Consider the following 25842-nt stretch of genomic DNA (forward strand, 5'->3'; position numbering starts at 1 on the left):
ATATTAGAAACTTATCCCGCTCGAGATGAAAATCAGGATATCGGGAATTTCCTTTGCTGCTGTTAGTAGCCTGTTTTTGTAAACTTATAAAATACTGGTCATTGCCTCATTGGTACAATCTATTTATATTATTGTTTGCCTCAACTGAATATATTTAATAAATTATAATTATAGCTATAAACACTAGCCATTTTCACATACCCTCTTTTCTCTTGTACACTTGCAAGCTGCAGTTGACTTCATGCTTTCATATCCCTTCATTGCTACCCTGTTACAATTTTTTGTCACGTCTCTTTTCATTATTTCTCTAAGAGGATAATAAGAGATTGATATGATGTGAATTAGTAGAGCCAAGAACTAACCGATATATGGTCAATGACTGCTTGTCGAACTGTAATTATAAAGGTCTTGTGACAGAATAGGTAAACCCATTACTTTAGCGGATTGGTAATAGTCTGTGCATAGGACTATCGAGTATACGATATAACATTAGGGCCCACTATAAAAAGTACATTGGTACAGCGTTAGTCTGGAAATGGCTCATTTCTCAGCCACAGATTCTCCCATTGGCTCCGGAATTTTTGCCTTGTCCATCTAATCTCTGCAAGCCATATTATATGCGAGTAATTCAGGTATAGGAATTAGCAGTAGGCCTACAATTTACAAGGATTCTTGTTCTGTTAGTGAAGTGAAGTAGGTTTTCTTTTAGAGCCCTAAACATACTTAAAGGGGCACTGCACTCAAAAAATGATGTGGTCTCAAATTGAAGAGCAGAACGAAAAAAAATTTTTGGCCGCAGCCGTTTTCTTCAGAACGCCACCGTAATGGAGCTGCAATTTATTGAAATTTCCAGAGTTGCAGCAGTCGCGGCTCCGGATAATCTCTTAACCCGTTACATGGCACGATGACTTCATCGCCGCACTTGCTCGACGCGATTACGCAGAGGACAAACTTTAGATAGTTGTCAGTCGATGTTATGAATGACTCATGTCTTGCACACCAAGGCGGCGCTCAACGTACGGTGTTAGGTCACAAGGATTTGTGTCTGGAGCTTGTCACGACTCTATAGTATTTGCCAGTTGAATGATACTGAGATGCCGTTACAGTTGTATATTGATGCAGATACAGAGGTCATTTTCAAGATGTATTATTGACTGCACAGTGCACAACCTTTGGAGTAGTGGTCTTGCGGAAGATACAGACACATGATATTTGTTAGACATATTTGCTTTAGAACATCGGCTGACAACTATCTGAAGCTCGCCCTCTGCGTGACTGCGTAATCGCGTCGAGCAAGTGCGACGATGAAGTCATCGTGCCATGTAACGGGTTAAGAGATTATCCGGAGCCGCGACTGCTGCAACTCTGGAAATTTCAATAAATTGCAGCTCCATTACGGTGGCGTTCTGAAGAAAACGGCTGCGGCCAAAAATTTTTTTTCGTTCTGCAATAGCAATTTCCAATTTTAGATTATAGCTATTCAAAAGATGGTGAGGAGCTATGTATATGGTAATCCAATTAATTGTGGGCACAATATTTTAATTGAATAATAACCAGTAGGCCTAGTCTATTTATGACATAATTGCATCATGTCTACTGTATTGTGTCATTGATTTAAGAAGGTACAGTGTGGCCTCCAACATCCATTGTAACTGAGTTATGTTATGACGTTGCTATTGTTTTAGCATAATGATGCCATTGACTAAGAGCTTGCTCATTTAAAGTATCTGATGGCCTTTTATGGCATACTGATATATGTCTGCATTTTTGTGATTTTCACTATTTATTGGTGTGTATGTTTTGGGTTCTAGTATCTGAAAAGATGAGTTCTGATGGAAGTTTGATATTCGAACGTGATACGCTGTGGGGTTTTCATAGTGTTGGTAAGGGGAAAATCAATGAGACTTTGTGTTATGAGCAATGCGGAGCCAATCAATAGTTTCTATCAGTATTATACTATTTGTGTTACGGACTATAAATTTTCTTGTAAAGCATTGCTGCTGATAATTAAGACATGATTTATGCCTTGACGAATTTCATAGTCTTCAAAATTATTGTTTCAAATGAATTCATATTTCGTACCATGTTGCATACGGTAGTGTCTATATGGCGACTACCTCTGATATAGTTGTATCACAATTACTTAATAAGAGAGAAGTGATTAATTGTCCAAGTCAAAATAATCAAAGATGAATGAAACTTTTCTTGTTAGTCCAGGTCTGATAAGCTACTGGAACATTTGATGAAAGTAGAAGCACTGAGCTGCCTATGCTAAACTGATTTGATGTACTAAAATATCCTACTTAAGAGGCATATTATTCGGCCAAGACTCTTATACCACAAGGCTCACATACATAATGTTTATTTTCCAAAGTTGTTGGGTTTGAAAGTCGAACTTGTATTTCTAGGCTGCAGTCCAGCCAACCAACAGTAAGCATTTCATATCCAATCATATATACCTACTCATATTCATTTGCATTGCACTATATTCAATCAATCCTTTTTGTGTAATGTATAATTTGAATACCCTGTTTGAATTTTTCACGATGGTGAATGAATTCTTTCTTGCTCAGTAGAGTATGTCTGCTGAAAGAGATTCCACTGTGCACTTGTGGAGTTACCTTGGTACAGCGATTCTGATATTGCTGCCAAATATTCCTGTGATAGATGCCATGGTGAGGGTTAACTGTGGATTGCATCATGCTTTGTGTCTTAAAGTCGGTAGCATACAAAGTCAGCGGCCATTGTGATATAGTTGGTATATTGTGTTCTCGTACCGTTTTGATGTCCAATGATAATGGTATGCTTACTGTAAGCTGGTATTATTGTGGTGTAATATTGACTGCTACGGTCTCGGTTGAAATTCTCTTTCGGCTAGACCTGTGATATTTGAAATGCTTCTCAAGAATGGTCAACGACCTTTACTTAGTTCTTTCTATGCTGAATTGAGCAATATCTTTGCCCTGCCCAGTGCTGCATAATTCAATTGCAAATCATATCTAAAATCTATCTCTCTTCGATTGTTGGTGTTCCGCAGCGTAAACGTGTAATATTAGCGATTTAGGAGATCTTGCTGCGTAACTTCCGGTAGCAATGTCCACACCGGCGAGAAGAAGATTAATGCGGGATTTTAAAAAGCTGCAAGAAGACCCGCCGACGGGAGTTAGCGGCGCGCCAACGGACAATAATATCATGATTTGGAACGCGTTGATTTTCGGCCCAGTCGATACTCCGTTTGAGGATGGGACGTTTAGGCTAACGATAGAGTTTACGGAAGAATATCCGAATAAGCCGCCTACCGTAAAATTCGCTTCACCCATGTTTCACCCGAATGTTTACGCTGACGGCAGTATATGTTTGGATATTCTACAAAATCGTTGGAGTCCCACCTACGACGTTTCCTCGATTTTAACCTCAATTCAATCATTGCTAGACGAGCCCAATCCTAACAGTCCGGCGAATAACCTGGCTGCGCAGCTTTATCAAGAAAACCGAAGAGAATATGAAAAGAAAGTAACAAGTATTGTGGAAGACAGTTGGAAGGAGCGCAGCGTATGACGTAATTAGTAGCCCCGTATTATTTGTATCGTTCCATTGTTTTTAAGTTTTCACTGTCGTCGTATGTCTCGCAACAAGTAACTCACTCTACCATTCTTTGCTACGATTTTTACCGCATTCTTGCATACCTTTGTGAATTCTGTGATTGCGACCTATCGATAGGAGTATGATAGCCATTCTTTGAAACCAGCCATGTTAAGACCTAGTAGCCGCCAGTGGTCTGCGTTTATCGCAGGCACCTTTTACTTACAACTGTAGGTCAGGACGCATATGTTTAGGCCTAGTAAACGATTGCTGAAACAAATACATTTCCTTTATCGGCAGCGTTGCAGTATTTAGTTAGGGATCAGGGATCTTGGCAGAGTTGTACATGATTTGTCTGGGTTTTTCCTTTGCTGGTACTGCGATATACCAGTTAAAGAGAATGGGTATTGGCGTCTCGAAGAACCAGATTCCTCTTTAAGATGTGTAAGTTTTATTGTAGATGAATGAATTTTTGCTTACAAATTAGTCCCACAAAGACCTAAATATTGGACATGGATCCCCATTTCTCGTGGAGCAAGGATATCTTCTGTGTGCAGTGGAATCTGTCTGCTAGAAGCAGAATATTACCTGTTCAAGATCTCAGCAAACCACGTACGGGTGAAAGTGGTACCTGATCTACTTAATCATGGAGCTTGTAATGAAGTAGGCCTACTTCAACTTGTAACAAAGACTACTTCAGCTTTTGTCAAGTAGAAAGTAGTTATGGAATAGATTTTCATCGATTTATTAAGTGATAACATTATAAAACCTGTCATGGCATCTATTTTGTCTGCAGTGTTCAAGAAGATAGAACCAATTCTGAAAGCCGTTGTCAGGATTTAACAAAAACAAAGTAGTAATTGAAACTATTCGTGACTGCACTGACCAGAAAACCAGAAAGAGGAAATACATCGATTCTGTAACAAATATTCGTCATGCATCCTTTCAATCTACTTCAAATAGTTATTTCAAGATAGCTATGTCATGTATATTATGTTCCGATTCAGGTTTCCAAGAGAGGAACTTCGGCATATCCGGCAGACTCACAACAAATGAGCTTGGTCTTTCAATCAAACATCCACATTGGATTATTCCCATCAAGTCGACATACGCGGTTATTGTCAGATATTTGCCTGACTTGGCGACCTTCTACCCGGCTTCGCTTCCATATCAACAACAACTATCGGTCTTCGAAAAGGTCTACAAATAACTGAAAAAGAGAGAAGACGCAGTGAATTTTAAATATATCGACGAATGTTTGGTTCATCCATGCGTAAATCATGGGCAGTTCATTTGAAACCACAGAATACGAATGTATACTATACAGCATAGTTTTAAACATATCAGTAAATAAAATAGACTTACACACATACGCCGAAAGTGCACGACTTGAACGGTTTCCTCACTTCCCCAGGCACATTCAGCTTATAAATTACTCGCTTCAGGTAGTCACGCTTCATGTCACACGCTCACGAATGTTGGTGGAGTAATTTCAAAGCTGTGCTATGGTTACGGACAAGCCAAGATGAAGATACGGAGACGGTGATTTTGTCACAATATAGGAACACGAAAATATTTTCTGCCGGAGAGATTGACTGAAATGTACAGCGAAGACGAACTATCGTTTGACATGTTTAATCAGGAGTGTATTGCATTGTATCTTGAGTTTGATTTCCTTCAGCACTATAGGGAATTAAGTATTTTTCAAGTTATGATGAGAATATGTGTAAATATATATGATTGTTGCAATTTTTACCGTTTAGTTGGATAGAATAAGCATCAAAATGGCAGGAACGGCGAGGGGTGACCGAGAGATGAAAATGAAAGCGGAAAAACAACTGAAAGTAACCAAGAATCCTATCGAGAAATTAAGACTTCAGTGCCTCTCGCGTGGCTCAAGTGGAATCAAGGGTTTGGGCAGGTGAAAAAACCTTCACGTTTGTGTGACCAAGTATTGTTCCTACTAAGAACATTGTAATTTTCCATATTGAACTTTGTTTTAAGTACACGGGTATACTTTTGCACACATCCCCGTAACTTCAGCAATTCGTCTGTTTCTCTGTTATCTCACATGTATATACGTGTGTGAATGTGAACCGTAGTTTTATAGACGTACAGTTACCTCTTACTGTCCTATCTTTAAAAGCAAACAGTTTTGTTGCCCATATGCTCACACTCTGATCTGCTTTTTTATAAAATTCTCTCTATGATCGTGCAAGGTTGTAATTTATTTCTGGAGCTTCGATAATCACTAACACGCTGTATAGATGCTGAGAAGGTAATACGTTTTAACACACCTAGAGGGTTTGTTGCTCTGGATATAGCTTCAATACATATTCCTACTACTCGTCAGTTAATCAAGGTTTGTTTTGCACGATTTTCAAAAATTTTCATGTATATTACTACTGACTCCTAAGCTTGTGCTTGTTTTTCCATCACGTGTGCTCTGCGATTTGCTTGAAATTTTAATCTGTCATTCTCATTCAGTTCCTTGTAGTGGATCCCCACGGTAATTGAGTTTTTCAGAACTTCACGTCTTGCAAACTGATTCTGTACTCCTTTCTAATCTATGTTGGTGTTGCGTCACCAACCATGCTTTGGAAAGTCCATTCTGTTTTGTTGCATGGTCTGTGGGTGTTAGAAAATGATTACACTGCATGATAAACCAAGTGAGTGATTAACCATTCTCTGCATGCACAAAGTACAGCATCCGGCATGTATAAATTGGGATACTGCATTGTATCCTACCGGGATCTTTTAATGCAATGTTCAAGCATGCATAATGTATTCTTATTAAATTGGTCTCTTTCACACATAAAAATTGCTTCTTACATATTGTTTATCATCATTCTTGTTATTAAAGTGCAATCGGTACTACATCATTACAATTACAACACTCATGATAAAATGCAGGGTTGTAATCAAGTTGAAGGGTTCTTCTAAAGTCAATCACAAGGATCTGCATTGCCCCCAGGCCGAATGTGCGACATGTGGTGTGTGAGATTATATTTTTATTTGGAAGTGGGCCATAGCTATTTGAACTCTTCAAGATCTTCTGAAGTATGTTATATTGTTAGTGAAATATTATTCTGTTACTCTTCATTTCCTTTCTAAAACGATTGAAGAATTATCTGAAACCATGGTGCCATACCCTGTGTTGCAATAGATCAGAACCTGTGCCAAACTCGTGAGCGAGATGTGAAAGGCTGCCTGTATGCCGATGTGGCCCGCATTGAAATTGATTTTGACGCCTCTGCATTGAACTAGTAGTATTGTATCTGTAGACGCACTGAGACTTGACACTATCTAGCAGTTGAATGACAATTGACCAGAGATGCAAAGGAACAGCATTTCAAATATTAAATTCAGTTAAACGTAATGACTCTTGGGTCTCTGGTTCTGGCCGTGTCGTTTTCAATGAGAATCTGAGATATGATTAAGAACAGCGCTAAATTAGTATCTAGATCTTGGTGAAGCTACCTATCTCCAGGAGATGACGATTGAATTGGATTTTGATTTGAGTAAACCCCTATCTATTCGAACTCCAGTGGCCAAATCTGCATGTGCAGCGTTTGTACATCTCTATAACGAATGTCACAGATTGATCAAGAATGCTCAAAGCTCAAATGTACTCATCTTTGTGATTTGTAACCTACATAGAGCTCATGGTTTATTCATAAAAGATTGCATGCATCGTTTTTCTATGTTAGATTTTTCCTAGTGTGTAGGCCTGCATCATGCAGCAGCAGGACAGTCAGTGCTTTTGAGTTGTCTGTGTGACCCTGTATCGTCTACTATACTTCAACGTATTTTATTCATATGTAGCCTAGTGATGCCATGGTCATGATCTCCTTCCAGTGATCATACTCGGCAGGCTCATTTCTTTGTCGTGCTAGTGGTGCCGCCATGCAAATATGCAATGATATCGGATATCATTATGAGTATATTTGTGTGTATTTGTCGATGCAGGACTTTCCGAATTATGGATGATGACGGTAACAAGAAGATTGATTTGAAGGAGTTCAAGAAGGGTCTGCGAGACTATGGAGTCGACCTTGACCCAGAGGAGGTTCAGGAAATGTTCGGTGCATTCGATAGAGATAGCTCGGGATCGATAGATTTCGATGAGTTTCTTATCAATCTACGGGTAAGTGTACTCTTGCTGCCTCTGCTTGATCCTAGGCCAAACAAATCGTGAGTTGAATCACAGTTTTTAAATGCTGCAAATTATTTCATGAGACCGAAGCAAATTTTTAGCTTGTGTAACTGGACTTTTACTAAAAATAGTCGAGTAGCCCTGACGTAGAACATATGGATAAGAGGCACGCAAACTGAATGAAAAGTGATGGAAGTTAGTCAAGTTACCATAAAAATGATGAAAATGAAATAGTGTGTATCAGTAGGCAAAGTCGATATGTACGATCGTGGTCAAGTAATCTTGAGTACTTACCAGTTCTCATTCGTTTACTATTACGGCTTGTGATGTGAAAATCTCTTTCGCCATTTCTCAGAGGCGGCATTGATGTTTTTCAGCCGCCACTCTCCAAAGCGAGGAAAAATCTCATTCAGCAAGCGTTCAGGAAATTAGACAAGACCGGCGACGGCGTGATCACAGTGGAAGATTTAAGAGGGGTCTACAACGCCTCCCATCATCCGAAATACCAAAACGGAGAATGGACGGAGGACCGGGTCTTTCAGTCGTTTCTTACCAGCTTTGACACTCCCGGCGACGCGGACGGAGTGGTAAGTACAAGGAATGGTCCTGACACCATACTGCTACAATAAATCAGATAGGTAACAAATTACAAATGAATCAGCGGTGACAATTTCAGGATAGCAAAGAATCTCAGCAATGACATGGTTTCAGATTTATTGGGACATTACCATGTTTCAATTGAAATCTTACAACCCGTTCAGGTATTCAAATCGTTTGTCAGGTTCTATCGGAGAAGTCATATATATTCAGAAAATCCTTGACAGTAACCAGTAATACTAACCGGTTCGCTGATTTCATAAAATTTCGTGACACGGTTCTATGGACCCAGTCCGAGTTTCTTGGTGTTCCAACGCTGTGTTCATACAAATCTTGCATCAAGATATTGGATAGTCATCATCATCATCACCATTTTAGTAAAATTTTTGTCAAATCAATACACCGCAAGATTGCGATATAATGAAAAGATAGGAGGGTTACAAAACGACTTGGAGTAGTCTTTTAATCAGACACTCACATTGGCCTACATCATGTAAATAAGAGGTAAGCACACTGGATTTAAGAAAGGATAACATGAAAGGAAGCGACAAAGATGAATGCTGCATGTGTCGGTAGGCGAGGTCGATATGTCAGATTGTACTACAAATTACTTGGCTAAAATTCACTGCCTCTGTAACAAGCTACTGATCCAACTTTTTGTAGGTTACCTACGACGAATTCTTCAATTATTATGTGGGCGTGAGCTCGTCCGTCGACAGCGACGCGTACTTCGACATCATGATGCGAAAGGCTTGGAAACTTTGACCAATTCTATATTTGTTTTTATTATCTTCAACTCTTCATATTCGATGATATATCAGTAACTTTTGCTTTAACCTGATAGATTCATATAAGCAATTACTTCTTCAGTTTTGAGTTTGTCGCAATTCACTTCGGATCGGTCCAAAGGGTGCAGCATTCATATAATCGTGTTTTTGACTCTGATGGAATTTGTGTCTCATCGTGGAACTGTGCGTTGATTTTAAGATGGTATAGATCTTATGTGACAGTTTTATTTCCGTTAATATGCACTATATTGATAATAAAAGTCAGGAGTATATATTCTGATGTCGTTGTTGGATATATTACTCGGACACGGGTCTTCGGGAGAAAGGGGGTGGACTTTGCAGAGAAACACGCGAAGCAATGCTGCAGAACCAGCCTTCAAATGTCTATCCTCGGCTTCTGTTGGATTAGATTACCTTTCCCTATCGTGATATTATGACCAATTGACCATAGATGCTCAGCGGTGGCCAGTAGCATGGTAATTCTACTTTTCGAAGTACTCAAGTAGGTTTTGGCTACTTGGGCGAGATATCATGACTACTTCTGCTTCAGTTTTTTTTTCAAAACTAGGCCCAGAATAATTACTTTTTTACTGACTTGGACGTCTTAATTGTGCTTGGGTTGAAATTGACGCCACCTTGACTTCACTACCAACGATGATTAATTTCATCACGTCTGGGAATACTAACCCTATACCGAAGTATTGTGATATCATACAAGACGCGAACGGAGGAATGACGTAATTCAATGCTAAAAAATTCATCATTTCAATAGTCTGCTAGTGTTTTGATTCGATCATCTCAATCTGAATAAACACAACATATGCTAATCTCGCCAGATATTATGATCACTAGATTCCGTGTCGATTCCTCCTCTGTTCGGCCGGAGAAATACTACTACAAGTCGTTTCGACTCATTCCCATCTTTTCATTTTATCTGAATCGTGTTGTGTTTTGAAATGATAAAATGCCTACTGAACTGAGCTGACATAATTGGTATTTTGGTCATGTATTTCTGTCTTCGCCGTAGCTCCCAAACTGCTCGACTGAGAAGATGTAATTCGTGCTTCCGTAAACGGTAGGGTACCGTATCGTTAAATCAGATTCCGACCTGAACATTCGAATTAAACGGCGCGCGGCAACGCTGACAGAATTGGTATTTTGGTCATGTATTTCTCTGTCTTCGCCGTAGCTCCCAAACTGCTCGACTGAGAAGATGTGATTCGTGCTTCCGTAATCGGCAGGGTACCGTATCGTTAAATCAGATTCCGACCTGAACGTTCGAATTCAACGGCGCGCGGCAACGCAAACAAAACAATGCAAGCTTTTATTGTAGCCAAGCGTGCCCCGTTCGAAAATACAGAACGAGAGCAGTCGAGCAATATTTGTAAAAAGAGCGTCGTCACACAGCGGGTGTAATCGCGCTGCATTATGCTATAACAAAGTTTACTTATAAAACTGTAGAAATATGACGGGCGACTCCGTCGGAATACCTTCGTACGAAAAAACAGTTATCGCTACTTGAAGCGCGCGCGCACATACACCCGGCGCGAAACACGCGCAGTCTAGACTGATGCCACGCGTGTTTCGCAAATCGATATCGGGAGACGATCGTGCCGGCAAAATATTTCGATCGCCGCCTTATATCGCGTTAGCAAAAAGCAACATTGGATTTTCGTAACAATAAAGCAAAATTCTCCATGATTTAGTCTAGTCTCCGCCACCCAGCGCTGCGTGATTCCTGCCAGTTGTGGCGTGCAATAGCGACGGATCCTCAACGGAGTCTGGACCGTTTTTCCAATTGCGACTCGTTTCCTCCCGAAGACGGATGTTTGTGATTCTGAAGAGTTGGAAAAATAGGCATTAACTCGCTATATCACGCGGTAATACCCCGAACATACCAACCTGATTGATGTTTTGCGGGGACACGATCCGTGATGCCTCTATCTGTAATGTGAACGGGAAATGTTGGAAATACTGCCGCTAATAGATCGATTACAAATCATACTCTCGCTCTCTCTTCGTCGTACTCGATGCATCCCATTCCCTCCAATCTGTGCAGATGGAGCCAGCCTTTCCACATTACGCAAACGCCGTTTAATATGAAAGGAGCTTTTAAATGAACCTGCAATGCGTTAAGTATTAAAATTTATGGAATCCCGCTGCAGACGCCCGAAGAACTAAGATTGCTATGCTCAATCAATCTCAACATATTACATCTCCTTAAAACTTCGTTCCAATCAAGGTCGGGGATATTTCTTGGCCCTGAGCCGAGATAGCGTAATCGTGGCTTCGTGATCGGTAGGTTGTGGGTAGGGCTGGGCAAAATCGAGTATCTGAGCGATTCGATTCTGAATCACGTATTGTGCTTCGAGTCGAGTCGAGCATTCGAGTATCACTCAGTATGACGTCATAACATAATGTGATATATCAAAGTTCAAATATATACCTTTTATGCCACCACGTAGAATATAATGCCTCTTATCCATCACAGTAAAGATACTTTGGTAATTTCGACCGTGCCGATTTCATTGCACATTGTGAGAATGTTGTGGGATGATCATGACTTCGGAAATGTGCTATTTCCAATAATGTTCAATATTGTTCATAGCTTTGCACTGTATGTTTCGTAGCCTATGCTGCGATACGACCAATCAAGGTTTCATGACTTCTAAATTGGAAAATAGTACCGAAACCATTATTCTCGTTGATAAATTAACTTTCAGTGACGAGGAGCGAATCATTTCAGAATTATTAGAATTAATACTCGACTCAGATTCGAGTACTCGAATCATTGTGTCCAGCCCTAGTTGTGGGTTCAATCCCCGGTCGGGTCAGACCAAAGACTTCAAAAACTTGATATGCGCGGCTAGCAAGCTCGCTATGCGCTCAGCATCCACGAAAAGCATGGAGGAGAAAATGATAGTTGTACACGTGCAGACTAGATGACCTTAACTAAAAGATCGTATCGCATCGCCATCGTCAAAGTACCTGATGCCACAGACGAAATATAAATCTGATCTCTCTGGCATTATCAGGCCCCTATTATTCTTGAAGTAAATTACATATTCAAAATATTGTTTCTTTAGAATACGTAGACGAGATTTGCACGAGATATGATCAGAATAACTTCGCGCACTGCTCGCACCGTGCAGCAATAAAATAAATAAATATAGACAGTTGCAAAACATGGTGCGATATTAAGGTCTCATTACGTCACAATGCTCCATTTCTATAACAGAGGAGGCGATTTATCATCGTGGCTACTCAGCAGGCATACTTACCTACCGGGCACGAGGCTCTATCCCGTTGTACTACACTAGGTGGGGTATTTTCCAATATCCATAATCACCGTTTTGTAACAGAGTTGGTTTTTAGTTGGTTTTTAATTGCGTAATATTTACATGCCTTTGCATCGTACTCTTGCGTGAAATTGTATAGCTCACGTCAGCCAGGCAAAATAGCTTATATATAAAAATCACGATGCCCTTGAATGCTATCAAAATTTCGCACCTTTAAGGGATCGCCAGACAGGACGCCTATTGCCGAAAACCTAGCCTATAGCCGAAGCGCATCGGTTTCCGGCTATCGGCAGGCTTTCGGCAGGCTTTCGGCTTTCCGCTTCATTGGTGTGTATCGGACCGCGTATTCGCGGGCCGATCAAAATATTGTTGCGATCAAAACATTGTTGACTGGCTGGATAGGAAATGGACGTGGAAGGAGCATTGGAAATGGACGTGGTGTTGGAGGACGGTGATATTGAGTCCTTGTTGGCAGTGTAGCTCGTGCAGCATTTTCCAATGTGCCTTGGTGCCATCGATGGAAAACATATTAGCATTGAGGCCCCTGCCAAGTCGGGATCAGAATTTTATAACTACAAGGGAAATTTTAGTATTGTGCTTCTCGCTGCATGTGACTCACAGCTTTGCTTCACTCTGGTAGACATAGGTGATTCGGGGAGACATACTGATGGTGGGGTATTTTCGAATTCGACCTTCGGAAGTAAGTTCATGAATGGTCAACTAAATGTGCCTGATGATGGCTGCCTACCTGGGACAGATGTACGTGTTCCCTACGTCATGGTTGGAGATGCGGCATTTCCATTACGCAGGAATCTGATGAGACCCTATCCCGGCAAACAATTGCCATCACACAAATCAATTTTCAATTACCGATTATCACGTGCACGGCGTGTCATTGAAAACGCATTTGGCGTGATGGCAGCACGGTGGAGAGTGTTCCGGGGCACCATTACTGCCGAGCCGAAACTTGCCACTGACATTACCAAAGCTGCATGTTGTTTGCACTACTTCTTGCAGTTTAGATCCTCATGCACACTCTCAAACCTTGGCATCGCACCAGCCACGTCCAGTGATTTTGGAGGCCCTACAACCACTTCTTAAACCGAGACCACTCCTCGAACTGGGAGGCTGGGGTCCAATATGCACAGCAACGAAGCAAAGGAGGTCAGGGAGAAATTTACCAATTACTTTATGAGCAATATTGGCAGAGTTGCGTGGCAAGAAGCAGTGGTAAATCGCGTGAGCTCGTCGTCTCTGGTGGACCACAGATCTCCTTTGGATATTCTGGTACCATAAATCTGCTTTTGAATATATTGCTAGACGAAATGACATTGTCCTGATGTACATTTGATTGTAAACCACTGTTCCAAACCATTAATATTCTTTCATACAGTTATCCAGCGTAATTCGTACTATGTATAGTGAGCTACGGTATGTAATTGCATACCATTGTTTATAGGCAGAGCAATCCAGGGACCTAAACATTGAGTAATTTTCACGTTCAAGTACATTAAATTATGCGTCTTCTCAATATCACTGCACTTCTCTGCTAGGACCAAATTTAAGCACCGCGTTTTATAATTGTCGTCGGTGACTGAATAGTCTTTTGTTGTTTTGGCCAAGACTTCTCAGGAATGTAATTCTTACCGTATTTAGCAATCACAAACCTTTTATTAATACTTGTATTGAAACGACAATGAACCGAAGAAAAGGATAGCACGTGACCAATCTGACACCCCCCTAGGCTAGGTTAGGGTTACCATATTTTTGTGGCTCAAATTCCGGACATTCTTTAGCGCCCACTAGCGGATTTCCAGATGAGTAATAAGCGCATTGTATGTGAATATGACGTCACACTAGCAAAGCTTTGCCTGTCGACCAGAGGTGGTCATGATCCGGTTCAGGAGTATGTGGCTGTGTGTTGTAAGTTGTAACCATGACCGAAACTACATTTCCAGCCCCCTCCCGCCCAAATAAACACTGATCTTGGGCCCACCGTAGGGTAATCGATGCAAGTTCTGGGGGCTTGCTATATGCATCTGGTTTCTTTCTATATGCATCTGGTCGTTACATTTTTTGAATGAATTCTGTCAGTAATATTGGTTCTTAATATATATTACTACATATTTTTAATCCTCTCTCCGCCCATATGATCAGGGTTAGCGGTAGAGCTGGTGGAGGATGATGACTTGGAAAATGCAGGGAGCGTAATTTTAGATTGTTAAGTCATGTTCATGTCACACCGATAAGGTTATTTACCAGCGTAATGCCGGTGCGCACCACTGAGCTATATGAAAACCACACATCCGTTGGTTTCCAACCTTTTATGGTCGCGACTCCATTTCCAATTCGAAAATGTTCCGTGGCCCAGCTCAAAGCTAATTACGAAAAATACGGTCAGCACCGTTGCCCAGACTTACCCACCCACGGCCTATTTTGAAGCTGATTACGTTCATTCAACATATTCACGAACCCCGGAATAAATGGAAACGAGCCCCAGGTTTCGAGCCACTAACTTTGAATGAAGCATTTCAAATAGGATTACCATATTTTGGAATCGGAAAAGGAGGAAACTTTTTCAAAATCTTTCAAAATTAAAAATTTTAATTGGATCTGCGGAGTCCTTTACTTGTTAGAATTGAACCAAATTTGGTGTGCAGCGTTTTTTAGGGTAACCTGACAATTTAATCAGTGAATGGCTGGAATCCGGAAAAAAATGTTATTTTTGAACAGCCCTACTGCTCGTAAATCACATGGGATTTCACGACCAACTTGAGATGCGGCGTGTTGGGAAATATTCGCGCGGGAAATAGACAGACGTTACGCGTATAGTGCCGTCCATATGGATACCTGACAGAAGCGTTTACCCAATAAAATAGGGATTTGTGAACTATAATGTAATTTGCTTGGCATACACGAGGGACATTATGTGACTGCCAAGTTCATGCAACGCCGACACTGATACTGGCTGGTATCAAATTAGCATGAGCAATTGAGTACTCAAAAGTTGACTATTTTCACAAGCGTGTACTTTGGATTTGGTTGGAATCCACCTTAACGCTGTCAGCAGACAAATCAATCAAAATGCCAAAATCCGTCATGAAAGTTTTGGAATACATAAGTACGGATGAAAGGAGTGATCAATTCAGGCACAGGACCCAGCTAAGGCAGTCTTGCTTTCGTTCCGAATTGTATTGATTTACAAAAGAGGTAACGCGCCTGCCACAATACAATATGAACTTATGAACTCATTTTCAATGGCAACAGTATTACCAGCGGGAAGATTTACGACCACGCGTTGGTCATGTCTAATGTGGCATCTCTTGATGATCGATTAGTATCAAATTGTCGTTTAAAATTCGCGCCTTATGGCGTCACAGACACGTTTCTCGAAAGCCGACCATTAGAGACCATTAGGCCTTATTCTCATATAAAAATCACATGCACACACCGAGTGTTGCCGCACATGGCTTAGTGGTCCCTGGTCATGGCATGTCGAAATATCGGGATCTATCAACACAAGTAAGCGCGATATCCATCCCTGTTGACATACGGTCAAGCGCAAATTTGTGAACGTTATAACGCATACCTTGCCCTGTTCTCTGTCGAAATTTACGTAATCTTTCGGCGGGCTCATGTTCTGAGTGTTTTCAACGTTCCAAGGGAAGAATTGCAAGGAGAGATTAGTCCCAGTGTTTACGAATGCCTGGAAATGATTCGAGGAATAATCTAGAAATATCAGGGATATCTAGATATCCGTGAGAAATATAAGCGGAAAATTGAAAAGAAAACACGTAGCAGAATATATCCGCAGATCAGCGCAACAACATGCCATCCGAGTCACCGATGCAAATTTATCATAGCCATATATTCATATCTATACAAATGAACCGTTACCAAATCATGTCTTGAATTCGAGTTGCAGAGGTCAAATTAGCGCTCAACGGTATTTAGGCGATTTCAAAGAGAAGCGAGTCCATTATATGTACGAAGCGAGACACAAATCCGCCGGAATTCACTAAATAACATTTGCAAATATACTATTAGCCTACTTACGATTTCGGCGCGGCCTTGCTGACAACTGTTTTGGAATCTTAATTGTCTCTCTTCGTTTGCTCGGTCCCGAAATCCTGTGTATCTGATCTGTAAAGCGGTTCTTGCGCGTTACGATCGAAAGGCTTACGTAAATTCATATTGCCAAGATTCGTAACAGAAGAAATGTCATAATTATATGACACAGGCAATTCAGATCCATGCGTTGCGTTGTTGCGTAATATTTCTATACATAGAAACCCCCAATCAAATAGCAATCGGACAGTTTGGTAATTTAACAAAAAAAGCAATGATGAACACTTCTGTTCACCACTATTTAGGAAATTCCATGAATTGATTATTATCCTATTTTCATCCGTAACTACTTGGTTTTTGACTAGTAACGAAACGACACTGTTTATCTATATATAATCATAAATCACATAATCGGAGTTCACGGCCCTACCCACGCATTTATCTAGGCTTAGCCCGTTCAGATTAAATGAAGGGTGAGTGAAGCAAAAACAGGATATATCAAACACGAGAGGTTGATGGTATTGGAATAAAATATTTAGAATAGAAGAACTGCAAATTAGGAGGATATTAAAATCATTTTTTTTTCGACGGCAGAACTGTCGGTGTCGGTAGACCACCATAACCTTAAATGTATCGGAATGTTGCAGTGCATATGATTTGTAGGAATCATAATATTCTCACTTCAGCTTCTCTGCTCAAACGTCGAAAGAGCTCGTTGGACTCGAATATCGCCTTCTGGTCCGAAACAACACGAGGCATTTTCAGCAACATCACCGCAAGAAGTGTTACCCCGCCACTTCGCATTTACAAAATTGACCACCCGTGGAGTAATTTTAATATTATTCGATCGATTCTTCAAAGTTTGAGGTGAATCATCCTTGCAAAACTGTTGCTAAGACGTTTGTGCAACCTGCGTTTAAAAATCAGAAATAAATGCAGTTTAGATCAGAAGGGATAACATTTCAATTTCGCAGTAGCACAGAGAGGTAAACGTGTACAATAAGGCAGTTGTGCGATGTAGCGAAGGTATCTTCTCTTCAGGTAGAAACATAGGCTACCGTAAACTTCATGCAGTTGTAAAAAGACATTCTAACGAAAAATAAAAGTGAAATTGACAATCACTATCATTGCAGCGAGTTCAATGAAATTACGCCGTCACCCTGGAATAATGTGTAACTCCGTGCTGCACCGTTCTGAGTTCCTAATAGCAATAAATAATGACACTCGAGAAAACCTGCAATCTCGCCAAACATTCTCGTAATCTGCATTCAAAGTGTACGACGTAAGCTGTTCATATCTTGCACTTGATTTTCCGTCTCGCCGAGCTGTACAGCAACCCCGCGGCGAAGGGCGTGAGTGTTCGGCACGTTCGTTGTACCCGCTTATCGCAGTCTCTCGCTTATTGCTAAAAATAGACTCTCGAAACAGTTGGAGACAAAACGGGTACACTCTCCGCAATAGGGCGCTAATGGGTTACATCTCTTCAGAGAAAATTGATCATCATTATGATGCAGAAGCGGGCAACATACAGCATACAGCCCGCGACGGGATTTTGAGCCGGCCACCGACAGCTCCTGGTCTTACATGATAATGTGACCCACGACACTACTTGCTTACTACATTAACCACATTACCAATTTAAGGAAGATGCGTAGTATGCGTTCCAATCTAACTGATGTTCACGTGCACGAGTGCAGACTTTAATGGGTTTCTACGTCCGATATGCAGTCAGCGTTCAAAGAACTTGTTGACAACTTGCTGACTTCAGATTTGTCATTGATTTCTACAGCTATTGAAGTACATTAACTTGATAAATCCATTGAGACCCGGAAAGGAGGACACTTTCCATAGGCTGCAAAGTTACTATAGTGGACTAGTAAATGTGTGATTATTATTAAATTTATACAGCTACTTGTCAGTGTTGACTAAATAAAATAAAAGGTCACTTTACCGATTTGACCCCCAAATCACCCCTCGTCCGTCATTTCGACCACAATTTCACGTCTTTCGTGTTTTTGGGGGGTATGTCAGGATAAAAATTAGGACTAATTGTCAAAAATGTAGGACATTTGGGCGAAGGGAGGACATTTCATCGAAAAGGAGGACGTGGTAACCCTAGTATCTCTTCTCTACTCTACAGTCTACACCAGGGGTGTCAAACTCAAATTGCGTCGCGGGCCGGACTCAAGCCTTCATATCGCTCGCTGGTCGGACTAGTCAACTAATTTTAAAATGTTATCTCATGCCCTTGCTCTTCACTTGAATACTCGTTGCGTCACAATACCAAACTCCGTTACAATGTAACATTCTAGGCTCATTTTGCGGGTTTCTAGGACCACGAGCAGAATAAAATTGTTCTGTACCCCCAAGAAGCTCTACAAAATAGGTTGCATCATCGACCATGGATCACGAATCAATCCGCCATGCATGACCAAATTCATTTCCACGACGACCAACCAAATAATAAATACAGCGGGAATGTCTTCAGCAAATACGATGGAGAGAGTTGTGGACTTGACGTAAACTAAAATAAATCTCAGCTCAATATATATTTTTTCCATAAATTGTCCGGATGCTGTCCTAAAGAAAGGATCTCCCGACTGAAACGTGAACAGGTAAGAGGTGTTATATTATCATTAATATGATCAGTTTACGCTGACTACTGTTATAGTGTTATTGCCGGTGTATTTTTGTCGGTAATATGAATGTCTAAATTAGTTAGCATCAGTGTGTGAATGTGTGTACCGGATAACCGTGAATACGCAATGGACAATAGCTCTTTGCCCCATGGTAGGCACAACTATAGCAGTCGACCATTACTTTAAGTCTTCTACTCTTCTAAAATTCCCACTCTTTCGCATGAAGTTTCCTTGGGTCAGTCTGATCACTGATCAGTGCAATTTTGCTTTGGAAGTAAAATGATTAAATATGCCAGAGAAGTACCATAAGTGTAAGCGTAATGTGCCCGTAGTACCATAAGATGTCCAATAATTTATTTAGGCTACATATGATCAACTGATCGGCCTGTATGGAATCGGTGTCCTGTGCTCACACTATGTTCTATTTTTGAACTATTTTTTATGAAATTACTTTAACTTGGAAAATCATCGCTGCTCACCTGATATATCAGGCAAAAAGGCCAGCGATTCCAATCAGGCTGATCGGTAGTGTTAAATACACAACATGCTGAGTTGTTTGATTCAAATTATTGGCATTGAACTTGGTACACGAGATTTAGCGTAGTTTATTCGAAATGAAATAAAAACTGTTGAAGAAATAACTGATCATGTAACTGACCACGAATTATTCTGCATCTGAAAACAAAAAGGTGTTTCGATTGCAAAAGTTTTTTTTAGATGCAATGGGAAATGGCCTAACCAAATTGAACTCATCGGATAGACGTAAGAGGAAAAAAAGCAAAAGAAAACGAGATCACGAAGACAGCAATCCAGGCAATGTGTGCGATGTGAAATTGCAATCCTCAAATCAAGTAGATGTAAGCCGAAAAGATTGCATAATTGTTTGGTGGAATAATTCATATCAACTGTGGCGTACTGATATATTTAGATTTATCGATACAGGTAGAATATCTGCATTTCCATGCACCATCAGTTAGATGAAAAATCGAAAAGGAAGTAGATGTGTCCTTTGAGGACATTTTGTCGTGAAGTATAATTCTGTAATAATGTGAAAGTAATGCAGCAATGCGGCCATGTATTGTTATGCATTAGTGTTAAATGTTCATAGCACTGGTCAATATCTACCCTGATATTTTTCTTTTGTTGTGTTGATGGTTTGGTTGAACGTGGAACCTTTCCCCTTGCTCTTCACTCTAATCACCAAGATGATCAGGAAATATCATCATCTCATCTCAGTGTTGGGATCAAGTCACTACCTTCGAGTCACGAGTCATTTCGAGTCATTGCGCATTTTGACTCGAGTCAAGTCAAGTCAATCGATTTTCGAAGGTGACTCGAGTCAAGTCAAGTCACTCGATTTTTGGAGGTGACTCGAGTCAAGTCGAGTCAAGTCAAGTCAAGTCACGAGTCAACTCAAGTCACGAGTCAAGTCAATTCAAGTCAAGTTGCCTTTTCCAAGTATATAAGCATGATTACGTCATTGCATTTTGCTAGCTGTCTGAAATACATGTTGAGTGGACATTGATTTTCTACCGATGATGAACTAATATAGAGTTTAAGGCGCTGTATCGCTCGCATATAGGCTACGTAGAACTGCTAAACTACGTAGGTAATTGCATGCCCTCAGTTTATAGTCACCTTCCAAAATAGAGAATAGTGAAACGAATTGATAGGATGCAATAAATTACCTATTTACAAATTGATATGATACAATTCGAGCCTGCGCCAATTGGTGGGGACTATATGTAAACTATATTCGAATTCAATTTCAATAAAACAAGAGGTTGGTTAAGGTAAGAACAGAGAAGTGAAATAGACATTTTTCAATCAAATTACTTTACTATGCTAGTTTACTACAAAGTAAGCTGTAAGCTTCGACTTCGTTTGCGGTCAATATATTTGTGAGAGTGAAAACAATGGAGGCTCAGTAAAACGCACGATCGTTGAATGATCGGTCGCTCTCGCGGGTTACAGCAGCGTTTCGTGAACAATTCGAGATACGCAAGATACAGTGATTTTTATCGACACCGATTACTTGATGACTTGAAATTGACTCGTGAATTTTGCTCCGAGTCACGAGTCAATCCACATTTTTGATACGCCGAGTCAAGTCAAGTCAAGTCATTTTAGCAAAGTGACTCGAGTCAAGTCAAGTCATACGAAAAAGGTGACTCGAGTCTGACTCGAGTCAAGTCATGACTCGAGTCATCCCAACACTGTCTCATCTACCCTGACATCTTTCTTTTGTTGTTTTGAAGTCTTGGTGGAACCTTACCCCTTGCTCTTCACTTTAATCATCAAGATGATTAGGAAATATATTAAGATGACTGAGCAGCAAGTGAACTATGATGCTCATGTTTGCTTCAAGTTTCCCATAATCAGATACCAATTTTTAAGACCAACTGCTTGCAGTTAGGTGCTTTGTGCTCTTCCAAAAAGTTTTATATATACCGGTACTACATCCTACAGAAGGAATTCCATGCAGTGAGATCCTCTCTTAATATGAAATTGAAATCTTTCATCCATATTCGAATCTGAGGATCATCAAATATACCAGCTTTAGAATTCTCGTTGATAGGGATACTAGGGATAGGCCTACCCACTTTGTTGGCTCAGCAGAAAATTGTCAATTTACAAGCCAAAAAAGATGGGACGCATTATGAGTATTGTAGTTAAGGTTTTCACGGACAAATTTGATAGCTTTATACTCCTCTTTCATCTTGGTAGAATGACTAATTGGAACTGAAGAAAATATATTTCTGTTGTACAAAAGTACAATTTTAAGGCTTGACCTGCTGCTTTTTTGACGAACAAAGCTCTCTCGTTGGTTCATGTTCATATTGATTGAATTAACTTTGATTATATAAGGGTTCTTCATAGTCAAGTATCTATTTATATGCAGTATAAAAGTGAAACAAAGCTACGATTTACCTCCAACCAAGTGATATGGGCTTTTTTTAGGGTTATGAGTATCATCTAAACCAGTGCTCTTCAACCGGGGTTGTCGTACACCCTAGGGTGTACCAGAATTTGCAAAGGGTGTACCACTCAGATGGGGTGTACCAGAACCGAATTACAATGAGTTCATGACTAGCCATCACAAAGGCAGGTTTATGGGCCAGTACAAGTTGACGCACAGGTTAATGAGCAATATGGTACGATGTCATCTCAAGTACTTCTGCACCGCTTGATCGTGATGTCATGAGCAAATATTTCTCCTATTCATTTAGCCGTCGGCAATAGACCAATGGTTCCGTTTGGTGTTGGAAAGTATGCAGTTAACAAACATGTGTTCAGCTAGTCATTGGTCTTTTAGTGATTTTTGAGGGTACCGCCGCGATAGCTCAGACTCCTTGAATCGGTACTTCCTATCCGACGTTAATAAATACCGCAATGCACATAAATGAAGTGACGTAGCCAGCCAGGGTCGAAACAGCATCCATGTTTAAATTGCAACCCTTTTGTTTTAAAATGCCGATTTTATGTCCCATATTTCTCCATACATTTGCAATTTAGTATTTGGTTATTAGTGATGCATATTAGCGACAATAGACTATGTATAGCGGCATATGATCTGAGGCTACGACATCTCTTGCAGCCCAAGTGCTACTATCGACTGTGTGTGGTGTGGGGCAGGCCTGATACGCACTAGGCTGGTCCGCCTGCTATCATGGCTGGTCTGAATTACCGCTTCTGCAGCAGTAACTTTACCTACGCTCTTCCGAATACTGTTACATTTAGGTTGATTATCGTTCGTAATGTCATGCTGTTTTTGGGCTGACACGAAATAAATTCCAATTTGCGTGGCGGGCGGCTTAACTGGCTGCGAATAGACTCTGTGACCAAATACTATTTTATTCAAATCCAAATTTTTTGACGGCAATAACTCCGCTTCTACTCGTTGGAATTGAACCAAAGTTGAAGAACATCGTTTTTATAGACAACCTAATGCTTTCATGGGTTAACAGAAAAATTTCAAATTTTTCGGTATTCATTTTATATATATATATTTATTTTTTCTTCTCCCGTAGCAATGCGGCTACTGGTTGGAATTGAACCAAATTTTGTGTGTACGCTTAAGTTAGGTAACGTAACAATTTTATCAAGTAGCCAGTACAATTTAGCAAAAAAGTCATTTTTGAAGACCCCTAATGAATAGGGGTGTACGAGTTTTGGGCAAACGTTAAAAGGGTGTACCACGTCGAAAAAGGTTGAAGAGCACTGATCTAAACTAGAGTCAATCTGGCAAAACTAATGTGATATTCGTATTCAGCAACCTTGAAAACCACAGTAACCATTCGTGGATGTTATGCTAAACTATTTTCTTCATTTTGTTGACCAATGTAATTTAAGTAAAAATACAAGTCAGTTTCCCTCGAGAATATCACCCTGATGATGTTTGCAAAATCCTATTACGTTCAATATAATTTCATAACTCTCACCGTGGTGACAATTTCATATTCTCAGCCTGGAAACAATTGTGAACCGGATATGCAAGGAGATAATCTGAGCACTGAAATGACTCCAACTGAGTTCTACAATATTATTGTTGCTGAAACCTGGCAAGGATTACCGCAACTACTGGAGCCCGATTACATTTTGTTGCTTGATTGCAGGTAGGTTGACTCTTACCTTTAATTTCTGTGAAATATCCTGTGTAAGTAACATATCATTCAGGGATGAAGAAGCATATAACTCGTCTCATGTTGCTACAGCACGTCATTGGTCCACATTCAATCCAATCAAAGATTTTAATGAACAAATAAAGAAGTACCAACTTATTATCTTGTAAGTTATTAATGCAAGAGGTGGTTGGGTGGACATATCTTAACTAACGTGTTTACAGATATGGCTCCCTGGAATCAAATTGCTGCTTAAAATTTGTGAGCAGCAAGTTGACTGACGTGAAACTGGAACATTACCATCTTAAATGTTCAATTTCTGGGTTTTTGGTTAAATATCCGTCTCTTATTGCATTGGAGCCTTACAGTGAATTTGACCACCTGTCAAATGAAATCAAGGTGAGTTTGGTACCTAGGCTGTGAAATCTTCCATGATTAAGTTTTCTCGTGAATTCTTCAGACAATGCCGTCGGAAGTTATCCCTGGATCACTGTTCCAAGGCAACATAAAGCATGCCACGGATCTTGATGTTATATCCTCGCTAGGTAAGTTATTTATCTTCATCACTTGGTAGAAACACTATTTATGAATTATTTCTTGTTACCATGGTTCAATTAAACAACCAATAGTCAGCCTTACTGCAGCAGATGAAACACTGTTTATTTTTGCGATTGCGACAACTCTTTACTGAACATGAATACGTCACCCGTCATCTCAATCTGTTATCCTGTTACATATGGGAGCAATGTATACAATTTTCATTCGGAACTGTAAATTATGACTGTTAAGTCTATAACATTCAATGATTTGTAACACAGTGATTAATGGTCCGGTAAATCATGTCAACTTTCGCATCTTCTTTTACCCGTATGTTTACTATGTAACCAACAATATATTACTTTCAATATCACGGCTAAAATCAGGCAATGTGTAAATTGGTAAAATTTTGTTATTCTCAGCATAATTTTCGGAAATATTGCTCTATGAATTAGCCTACTTACTCAAATTTGGGTTTAGGCATTTTCAATTATCATTTCTGCAATTATCTGTGGTTCATTCATTCAAAGACGTAGTTTACCTCTCTACCTGATTTAGGGTTTGGAATTTGTGAAGGCTGAGTGGTATAAATTTTATGCCTATTGTATAATTCACATATATATATATATATATCCATACTTTCTTCCTGGTGAAATTGAAAATTTAGCATCAAATGGGTATTGCTTTGGAAGGGACTGATTTTATCTTGGTATTTTTTATTGTCCACACATAATAGTTTCACTGACCGTATGCATGCAATGATTATAAAAATTGAGGTGAATTCACTTTCTTTAATTTGTTTGCAGGCATATCACATATTGTCAATATAACAATGGAGCATTCGAACAAGTTTGCTGACAAGGTGCAATATCTGAAAGTGCCATTAGATGACAGATCTGATGAAGACTTGTTAACTTGGCTGCCCAAAATCATCTCCTTTGTCAATAGTGCAATCTCAACATTTGAATCCAAAGGTGTCGTTTTGGTGCACTGCAATTTAGGCCGTAGTAGAAGCTCTGCTGCTGTCATCGGTTACTTAATGAGTGCGAAGAATATGTCCCTGATAGAAGCGTGTAACTTTCTCAAAGATTGTAGACCCACTGCGATGCCGAATGTAGGGTTCTTGGAGCAGCTGCTCAAATTTGAAAAGACTACAACTGGAAATAGCTGCACTTTGAGTGATCTTCCATTCTGATATCACAGATACCCATACACACTGCACTTGTAGAATTATGTTATGTATATCTTCAATCTTATTCTTGCTATTATATTTTTATTACGGGTACACTCCGTTCACGATTACTTCAGGCGAGGATCTGATAGGTTTGCAAAGGGTGTAGCAGTTTTCGGTCTAACATAGATTGTGAAAGGAATAATAATCGCATTTACACCGTAATTATACCTTGGGAGTTGAGTAAGCCTATTGCATTGAGCAGGGCCGTAACTGCATGCCGCACCCCAATTATTTCATAAATCAACATAAAGTAGAGTCTGTTTGAGCAGATTTATTCAACTTGGAATTTTTGTTTGCGCTGTCTCACTGCAATTGCATTT

General features: G+C 40.1%; 3 protein-coding genes and 1 pseudogene across 3 annotated transcripts; 3 read left to right on the top strand and 1 right to left on the bottom strand.

Moving 5' to 3' along the window:
- Positions 1 to 3008: 3008 nt before the first annotated feature.
- On the top strand, positions 3009 to 3881 carry LOC145439147 (ubiquitin-conjugating enzyme E2 A pseudogene; annotated as a pseudogene).
- A 1218-nt stretch (positions 3882 to 5099) lies between these two features.
- Positions 5100 to 9403, top strand: LOC145439143 (calcyphosin-like protein). The gene is made up of 4 exons (XM_080316625.1): positions 5100 to 5503; positions 7552 to 7729; positions 8116 to 8325; positions 8999 to 9403. Exons 1-4 carry the CDS (start codon positions 5367 to 5369, stop codon positions 9098 to 9100), a joined length of 627 nt encoding a protein of 208 aa, XP_080172751.1. The 5' UTR covers positions 5100 to 5366; the 3' UTR covers positions 9101 to 9403.
- A 1027-nt stretch (positions 9404 to 10430) lies between these two features.
- On the bottom strand, positions 10431 to 17498 carry LOC145439146 (core-binding factor subunit beta-like). Its single transcript, XM_080316628.1, has 6 exons — positions 17172 to 17498; positions 16479 to 16565; positions 16012 to 16128; positions 11129 to 11245; positions 11026 to 11067; positions 10431 to 10960 (listed from the first exon to the last, which is right to left on the bottom strand). Exons 1-6 carry the CDS (start codon positions 17292 to 17294, stop codon positions 10895 to 10897), a joined length of 552 nt encoding a protein of 183 aa, XP_080172754.1. The 5' UTR covers positions 17295 to 17498; the 3' UTR covers positions 10431 to 10894.
- Positions 17499 to 18702: 1204 nt separating this feature from the next.
- Positions 18703 to 25573, top strand: LOC145439137 (serine/threonine/tyrosine-interacting-like protein 1). The gene is made up of 7 exons (XM_080316620.1): positions 18703 to 19105; positions 19847 to 19986; positions 23597 to 23745; positions 23807 to 23917; positions 23976 to 24150; positions 24212 to 24296; positions 25095 to 25573. Exons 2-7 carry the CDS (start codon positions 19852 to 19854, stop codon positions 25481 to 25483), a joined length of 1044 nt encoding a protein of 347 aa, XP_080172746.1. The 5' UTR covers positions 18703 to 19105; positions 19847 to 19851; the 3' UTR covers positions 25484 to 25573.
- The last annotated feature ends 269 nt before the right edge of the window (positions 25574 to 25842 follow it).

The sequence above is a fragment of the Botryllus schlosseri genome, chromosome 5, assembly GCF_051294905.1.
Source record: "Botryllus schlosseri isolate E-star chromosome 5, Bs_hap1, whole genome shotgun sequence".
Lineage (NCBI taxonomy): Eukaryota > Metazoa > Chordata > Ascidiacea > Stolidobranchia > Styelidae > Botryllus > Botryllus schlosseri.

Excerpts from the sequence above, each read along its gene's own strand:
- LOC145439143 (XM_080316625.1), top strand. The coding sequence starts at position 5,367 with ATGGCAGGAACGGCGAGGGGTGACCGAGAGATGAAAATGAAAGCGGAA. Across the intron at positions 7,730-8,115 it reads AGTTTCTTATCAATCTACGG|CCGCCACTCTCCAAAGCGAG; the intron begins GTAAGTGTACTC and ends GATGTTTTTCAG. Across the intron at positions 8,326-8,998 it reads CCGGCGACGCGGACGGAGTG|GTTACCTACGACGAATTCTT; the intron begins GTAAGTACAAGG and ends AACTTTTTGTAG.
- LOC145439137 (XM_080316620.1), top strand. The coding sequence starts at position 19,852 with ATGGGAAATGGCCTAACCAAATTGAACTCATCGGATAGACGTAAGAGG. Across the intron at positions 19,987-23,596 it reads AATCCTCAAATCAAGTAGAT|CCTGGAAACAATTGTGAACC; the intron begins GTAAGCCGAAAA and ends TCATATTCTCAG. Across the intron at positions 24,151-24,211 it reads ACCTGTCAAATGAAATCAAG|ACAATGCCGTCGGAAGTTAT; the intron begins GTGAGTTTGGTA and ends TGAATTCTTCAG.
- LOC145439146 (XM_080316628.1), bottom strand. The coding sequence starts at position 17,294 with ATGCGAAGTGGCGGGGTAACACTTCTTGCGGTGATGTTGCTGAAAATG. Across the intron at positions 16,566-17,171 it reads GTTTGAGCAGAGAAGCTGAA|ATCAGATACACAGGATTTCG; the intron begins GTGAGAATATTA and ends ACCGCTTTACAG. Across the intron at positions 10,961-11,025 it reads CCCCGCAAAACATCAATCAG|AATCACAAACATCCGTCTTC; the intron begins GTTGGTATGTTC and ends CCAACTCTTCAG.